Source organism: Carassius gibelio, chromosome A19 (assembly GCF_023724105.1).
Source record: "Carassius gibelio isolate Cgi1373 ecotype wild population from Czech Republic chromosome A19, carGib1.2-hapl.c, whole genome shotgun sequence".
In the NCBI taxonomy this organism is placed as follows: domain Eukaryota; kingdom Metazoa; phylum Chordata; class Actinopteri; order Cypriniformes; family Cyprinidae; genus Carassius; species Carassius gibelio.
The window spans coordinates 14,283,409-14,292,170 of NC_068389.1; the positions used below are offsets into that span (position 1 = coordinate 14,283,409).

Sequence of the window (8,762 nt, forward strand, 5' to 3'; positions counted from 1 at the left end):
GTTAATGTGGGAGTCTTGTGATTAATTTGGCTGCTATAGGCAAATCGTTAAAGGACTAACAGTGCAGTAAATGGTGAAACTATTTGTGCAAAAAAAAAAAAAAAATTATATATATATATATATATATATATATATATATATATATATATATATATATATATATATATATATATATATATATATATATATATATATGATATCAAATACTTGTTTGCACCAAGAAGCAACACAAGAGCATTACTACGTGCTCAACATCTAAAATAACTGCAAGTGTATGGCATCATGCACAGCATCATGCACATTCAAGATAAAATGCCTGCTCTCCCGTTAAAAATAAAGTGTAAAGATGGAGGGATCACTGTGGAAGTGTTGGTTGAGGAAGGGAGCGTTTACATTTCTTAATTTGCCATGCTCTTACCAGAACAGGTGGGTGGATCTGGCTGCCAGAAGAAACGGTTGTTGATTTCGGTACAGGTGATTTTGGTCGCCCCCTGTAGGAGGTATCCAGGATCGCACTGGAACAGCACATGATCGCCTGGCTCTCTGCTGTCTCCTATGCGGGTGCCATTTGTTGGAATGCCAGGATCATTACAGGAAGTGGCAGTTGAAACTGTAGAAAGGAAAACATCCAGTCAGCAACCTTAACGTTATCAATGGATCCAATTGTCTCGGAATAGACCAATGGTTGTCATCCTTTTGACCCGAAGTCCTCCCACTGTCAAAGACAGCCACTATCCTTGGACTAAGAAATAGAAAGTCTGCTGTTTATGAGTAATCAATCTAAGTTAATTGCTGGTTTGTGGTACTGACCTATCATGCATTTCAAACATCCACAATAACTGCCGTAAGCCTGTCTACTACCTGGGTTGTTTTAAAAGTAAAATGTGAAGTTTTGGAACAGAAATATCATGGCATTGATGCATAATGGCATATTATTTCTTTTCTCATTTTATGTAAAACATTTAATGTCTTTTTTGAGTCTCTAAGGTATCCCTCAAGAAATCAGGACACTGTGGTTGGAGTGATGGATGATGGAGGTGGGAGGGGATGGTTACCCTGGTTACAAGCTGACAGCAGACAGAACCACATAAACCTTGGTTTAACAGGTTTCAGTGTTATTGTCAGTGGAGAGGTTGCATCTGTAAGGTTGTGCTGTCGGAGGCTTTAGGAGATGCTCTAAAATGGTGCTTCTCTATTGTCATTCTGGAGCTCAAGCACTGTCTCCAGCTAGCAAAGTTTTTATTAAAAAAATTATGAGTTTCAGGATGGAGACAGAAGGAAACATCAAGTTGCAAATACAAATTTCCCAAAAAAAACACTGACTTACATGCTCGCTTGGGGGGTAATATGTTATATTCAGTAAAACACGGAAGCACATTTACTGAACACATTTCTAGATACAAACCAAAAATATCATACAACTTGCCTCAAGGCCTCATGTTACAGAATAATTTGCTCGGATGATTGGCTACTACTGGCTCATAGAACTGTCTGACCAATTGTTCAGATACTTTACACTTTGTCTACATGCTCAAAACGGCAAGAATTTTATTACATTTAATAAAATAACCAGTCACACTTCAGTTTGGGGACCCACTATTAACTTACTATTAACTATGACTTTTGCCTCTATAAAATCCAAATTTGCTGCACATTAATGAAAGTGAAAGTGACGTGTAGTCAAGTATGGTTTTCCATTCTTGGAATTTGTGTTCTGCACAAGACTCAGACTCGTGACCTTTGGGTAACAAGTCCGACTCTCTAACCATTTGGCCGAGACTGCCTCAATACAACAATAGCCCCAATATAATAATAGCTACTATGGTAGTTAAGTTTATGTATAGGGTAGGATTAAGGAACCTAAAATATGTTTCATGCAGAATAAGGCATTAATATGTGCTTTATAAGCTAGTTAGTATAAACTAGTTAACAGTGAGAATTAGTCTCTAAACTAAAGTGTTACCAAAGAGCCAAAGCGGATTGGAACACAAGGCATGGAAAACCCATTTATCTACAATTTGTTGAAATATTTCGGTTTTCTCAAAAAATCTGTAACCTTGATGAAAATGCATGTACAACAACTCTGAGCAACCGCTTGCTTTACAGAGACCTTGGTTATAGAAGAGTTCTTCCAGTTTATATTCTGCACTGGCATTTAAATAAGTAAATAAAGACATTCATGCTTTGTACCAAATCAAATTTGATTCAATGCAAAAGAGCAAAATAAACAAAATTCACTTATATTTTGTGAGGAAATAAATGATACAGCCCTTAAAGTATCTACAAGGATTTAGAATTCCGCTGGTGAAAGTGTGGTGCATTGAAGTGGATTGAGAGTGAATAGAGTGTGAGTAAAACACACACCCGAGAACTGCAGAGCGAAACCCTGCTTGCTGGTGAAGAAGTCGGTTGTGAACTGCAGACTGACGGAGTTGAAGGTGCTGTGGAGGTCTGGAGGAAGTGTAGAGCCACTCAGCTCTCTCAGGAGAACACCTCCGTCCTGAGGCCCATCCCAGATCCGCAAAACATCATGCACCTCTTCTGTGTGGAAGACCAGGAAATGCAACCTGTGGAGTTACACAAGCAAACATGATTAGATTTTTTTCAGTTATTGTGTTTAGATTAAAGACGGTAAGTCAGAAGGGAGGAAAGAAAAGAGAAAAAGCAATCTACACTATATATCACCAAGGGGAAAGAGAAGTTATTGGAATCACTGTGTTAATTTGTACATTTTCACAGGTTTTCACTAGTTATATAATAATAATTTTTTTTTAAGAGAGACATGGTCAATTTGGAGTTGTGAGACAGTAAATTAGCACTTGGATAGTTCTTAATATCAGGAGGATCTTAAAGAAAGAGACTAAGACAGAATAAATGAAATTTAGTAGACCGACATTCATTTTCATGTATTAAACATAAACGCAAATATTAATGAATGAGAGACAATCTCTTTTTAATCTATATGGTGGAAAAAGCAGCATTTACTGTAAGTCATTAAAAATAAAAAAATAAATTCAATAAGGATTTTTAAAGTAATGGCATAAATGCGACATGCCACTTCCAATCTGAGAGAACTGTGCTTGTTTTCTGTAATCTAAATGCCAGAACCAGATTACTTTACTAATGCACAAGGTACTGAATACATAAATAACAAAATGTTCTCTACATATAATTATAACAGAAACAGTCTGGCTCTGTACATTGTCACTGTGGGTAATAAGGGGGCATTAGGAAAACCGATTTTTATTACCTCTTGAGAACAGTCTAGTGCATTATGTGATGCACACTAAGGAAAAATCTAGTAAGACTGCCACATCTTTTGAATTAGAAAGAAAAACAAATAAAAATGTCATGCTTATATAACAACAAAAGAGGAAAAACATACTAAAAATAGTGATTTTGAATTTTTGAACCAAATCTATGACTTCAAATATGTAACTTGACAAACAAAGCTGAGCAGAATCTGTTTAATAATTTTTAAAGAAATGAACAGCAATGGCTAGATTTGGGGATAAAAACCCCAGGTGTTTAGACCTCAATCTCATTATCCTAAAACCAAACACTTTTCAGATGTAGATCACTTTCCTGACAGTGATCTTTAAAAATGGAGGTACATTTGTCCCAAATAATTTTCTAGGCATTTGTGTGAAGGGCAATCTTAGGGAACCTTCTTTGTTCAGTGATAAATTCAAGTTGTGCTTATGAATCACAATGAGCCGAGTAAAGCTCAAAATAGATTTTTACCACATAATCATGGTACCACTGTACCATACATTGCAAACTTAAAAATTAATTTGATCGTAACTGATCGTAACTCCTCCCACTACAAATAATAAGATATATAAGATCATCAGCACAGACACCGATTACCCTCCTCCATCCCCAACTCCTCCAATGCAGATACATGATCACTTAACTCGTTCGCTCATGGAGATATATCATCTATCCAGCTCATGTTGCTCAAATTGTTCAGTATTATCCACAGTACAGTGTTACTATAATTGGTATATATAACTGTGCATATTAAAATATCCGGCAATTGCTTAGGCTTTGGGGGTTCAAACCTCAGTGAGGTTTGCCTGTGGATAGCTCAGAATCTGAAGCCTGCCACCAAATATAAAGTTCAGGACCTCTACAATATTCTGATTCAAACTGAGTGGACCTGACTGAAATAAATAAGTTCCTATAAACCACTTTTTGCATGACTGGAACATTTTGTAAGAGTTAAATTATCAACAGTTAGGAATTTGAAAGGAAATTATGTAAATTATGTCAGGAGCCTGCTTTTAAGAAACCGAAGAAAAAGCCCTTAACCAAGGAGGCGGCAGAGAACTCTGTCACACATGCAAAAACACAAAAGCTCATTAACACAGACTATGCTTCATTAACACATAATCAAAAATGGGGTATTTAAAAAAAAATAAGTAAAATAAAATAAAATAAAATAAAAAAACACACAAGTAAGACATTAGCTGAAGTATACAGCAATTCCATTAATTACCACCATTCTATGCTAAGTGAGCAATGAAAAGAGATCATGTGTAAAAGTTGACCCCATCACTCACGGTTCACCAACCTTTTACACATGGATGACTTCAGGGGAAGTATGCAAAAGACTGATGTCTCAAAAGTCAAGTTAGATACATATGTCTTAGAAAACAAACATGCACCACATGACTCCAGTTACAGTGGGTATAGGAAAGAATCCCCCTCTCCCCACCCTTAAAATATCTGCAAATGGAGACAGACACGGTTTCTATTTTATCTAGCTGTCTGTGCAGTTGTGGTTAGAGAGTCAGAAGTCAAAGGTTGTGGGTGGGGGGAGTGAATAACCAGCGCTCTCTTCCACCCTCAATACAACGACTGAGGTGAGACCCATGAGCAAGGCACCGAACACCCAACTGATCCCCAGGAGCCGCAGCACATGACTACCCACTGCCCCTTTAAAAGAGTGGCAAGATTCAGCGGTGACACAATGTGGCAGTGTCCTTCAGTGTGATAAATTTGAGTAAAGTAACATTTTAGGCAAATAAGGAGTAATGTGTGAAGCGAAGACCACTTAGAGTGAAAACAGTTGAGCTCAAAACAATTAAAATTACAAAACCAATTTTCCAATAAAAGATGATAAATGTAGCAACATGTTAGCAACCTGTTATATAGGGCTTAAGGGAAAGAGAGAGAGAGAGAGAGAGAGAGAGAGAAAGAGAGAGAGAGAGAGAGACACAAAGAGGCAGCGAGAGAGGCAGACATAACAAAGGAAGAGAAACATTATTCAATCCAGAAATTCTAAATGAGATTAATCAGCCTACAGCCAGAGTGCTATTACAAATCTGATAAAGAACCAAATTATTCCATCCCCCTCAACCCATTTGGCAATGCAAAGTTTTACCACACATATATTGTCTCTTTCTGTGAAGAAATGAGCACTTCAGAAACCCCCTCAGACTCCATCATCCATCGCATCACTGCTGACAGGACGGATCTGTGTCATACTAATGATAAAGTGCTAATCTATGCAAGTGGCGTCTGGTTTCTCAAGGGGAAGCAGTTGCACAATGATGCATCTATTCCCCTTAATGTCAGCCAGCTTCCTTTTTGCCTGCAAGAATCTTAAGCAGGTGTTATGTGTAATTGCTGGTTACCAGATTATGTTGTTCAACCCATTTAAACCCATTTGAATGTTCACTTCTTCCAGACTCCCTTTTACATACACTTTATTAGCAGTGTTTGGAATAACGCTGTTTAAAAGAACGGCATTAGTTAACGGCGTTATTTTTTCAGTAACGGGGTAATCTAACTAATTACTTTTCCCGTCGTTATTACGCTGTTAACATTACTGGACGTTAAATGCGTTGCGTTACTATCCGAACGCACCCCTGGCTCACACAGCGAGTGAGGAGGTGGGTTATTAACGAGATTATGATTGGCTAAGGCAGAGTCATGTGTTTCATGGTAGCCATTCAGAGACAGTGTTTTTACACAGATGCCAGCACAGTACACGCGCCAGTGGCGCCAAACACACACACGCAACAGCTGAACAGAGATTCGCAGCCACAGCAGAGATAGCGAGTCAGGAGCAATCCGATGAAAAGTTGACATTTTCAAGGTGGAGATTTAAGCACTACTTCAAATTCATTGTGGTCAAAGGCAAGAACGTGCATGTAATGTGTACATGTAATGTTTGACACACGCATCTACAAAGCTAGCGGCCAAAAACACTTTTCTTACAAAGATGATACTTGAAGTACAGGATAAAAATAATGGTGCAATAAATATCGAAAGTTATGTACAAACACCTGTCTGTACGAACAACTGACTTGTGAAAACTGTAAAAAAAAAAAAAAAAAAAAAAAAGAAAAGAAAAAAACGCAAATAGTTACTTTCCCTGGTAACGAGTTACTTTTATTATAGAGTAATTCAGTTACTAACTTAGTTACTTTTTTGAACAAGTAGTGAGTAACTATAACTAATTACTTTTTAAAGTAACGTTCCAAACAGTGTTTATTAGATGCACCAGTTCAACTGCTTGTTGACACAAATATATAATTATCCAGTCACATCAAATCAACTCAATGCATTTAGGCATGTGGTCACGGTCAAGACAATCTGCTGAAATCCAAACAGAGCATCAGAATGAGGAGGAAAGGTGGTTTAAGTGACTTTGAACATGGCATGGTTCTTGGGGCCAGACAAGGTCTGAGTATTTCAGATACTGCTGATTTACTGGTATTTTCATGCACAGCCATCTCTAGGGTGTTCAGAGTATAGTCCAATAGAATCTTTTCCAAAGAGCCACAGTTTTGTGAGTGAAAATGTCTTGTTTATACCAGAGGTCAGAGGAGTATGGGCAGACTGGTTTGAGTTGATAGACATATACAGAAGAGCATCTCTAAATGCACATCGAACCTTGAAGCAGATAGCTAAACTGGGTGCCTCTCCTGTCAGCTAAGAAGTGGAAACCAAGGCTACAGTTCACACCGGCTCTACAAATTTGGACAACAGAAGATTGGAAAAATCGCATCATGAAGTCAATTAAAATGTCACAAGCACATACCAAATTAACTAACCTAAATATTTAAATTAAAAATTGTTAACATAAAAGCTAATTCAAAATATGAATAGTACTAACAGTATATAAATAATACTCAAAACAACACTGTCTTATTCTGCTCTAAAAAGGACAGACTTATCGGTGTACATTTTTGATGGTTCATTTTTAATGGTGCAAGATCTGTGCACAATTTCTTACTCTTCACATATTCTACCTTTAATTCTTTATCAAAATAAAATAGATTCTGTGTGGATTACTGTGTTTAAACTAGACTGAAACAGCATGGATACTGATATCTGTCTAAGTATGGTCAAAGATTGGCCATTGTGTGTATGTGATAACAATATCACAAATTCTCCACAAATGTGGCTTGTATGGGAGGGTTGCAAGAAAAAAAGCCACATGCAATCATGAGCATTGCTAAAGCACACCTTGAAGGTTCTGAGGCAGATGAGACTAAAATGTTATTATTTGGCTTAAACACCAAACGCTATGTGTGGTCAACATCGATTCACCATCCAAATAACAGCATTCTTCCAGTAAAGCATGGGAGGTGGTAATGACCTGTTATGGAGGTGTTTCTCTGCAGCAAGACCATTGAGGATTTTTAACCAAAGTATGTTGCAGACACCTCATGAAGACACTACAGAATCATACCAACTTGTGGAAAATGGGCATATGATGTCACCTTTAACATATGTGAAAGTGAGGGGTTTCATTTAACTCCACACTGGTTGTGATGCTTAGCTAACTAACCTATTTAAAGGCTTTGAGGCACTAATATAGAATGGAGAACGAAGGTCTTGTCTGAACAAACATCTTACTAGTACAGCTAATCCCTACACCGCCACCGTTAACTAATCCTCATGTTCATTTTTTATTTACTGAAATGTGTTTTCTACTCTTTCATCTATCCCTTCCTGTTTCTCTCTCTACTCTTTCATGTAATCCTCCCTGATGGGGTGGTGGTTGATAGGGTTGTGGGGAGCGTTGGCAGGAGAGTGGGTGGTTACAGTCTGTCAGATTTGCATGTTCAGTACCATGGGGAAGGTGGAGGGAGATGAAAGACTAAACCCCAAGAGGATTGATTTGTTCCCCTCAATCCACGAAATATGTAGAGGTCAATTGCATCTAAAGAAATGGAAAAATACCTTTCATCTCAACACAGGTCATTCACTCTGTTCTTTTCCAAAAGCATCTTCTTACTCAAAAACAAGCAGAAGAAAGAAGTCCTCCCCCAAAAAAAAAAAAAAAAACTAGAGGCACCATTTGCCCACAAGAAGTAAGCAAAGAGTTGCATGCATATTTAAGAAACAAAGTGGTTCAATCAGATATCAAAGGAAGTGCCAGTAAGAGGAAGGAGAGAAAGAGAGGCAAATGGAGAGGAGAGTTGTGTCATATGAATACCAAACAGCACCGCTACCCCGGGAGTCTCGCCCGTGTTCCTGCCGCAATGACTTGGCAGACAAGGAGAGACGTGCACTTAGTCAATGCGTGTCTATGGATGCATTTATTTGTTTAATCATTTAACCAGACAAGTCATTGAAAAACTAAATCCACATGGACGATAGGGAAAGATAAAAGAGAATAAATGAAAATAATGAAAAGCACATTTGAAAACATGCAAGATACATAAAAAAACAATATATTAACTTAAATAAGACTGTAATCTGTGAATGACATGAATATCTGACAATTTTTAAGACCGTGG

The 8,762-nt window shown here is 37.6% G+C and overlaps 1 protein-coding gene across 1 annotated transcript in view; it reads right to left on the minus strand.

Moving 5' to 3' along the window:
* LOC127935277 (CUB and sushi domain-containing protein 2-like) overlaps positions 1-8,762 on the minus strand; it is a 266,910-nt gene that overhangs the window by 81,303 nt on the left and 176,845 nt on the right. Inside the window, exons 26-27 of the mRNA XM_052532988.1 lie at positions 2,365-2,567; positions 419-610 (exon numbers count right to left, since the gene is read on the minus strand). Coding sequence (XP_052388948.1) covers positions 419-610; positions 2,365-2,567 — 395 coding nt within the window. The remainder of the gene's footprint in view (positions 1-418; positions 611-2,364; positions 2,568-8,762) is intronic.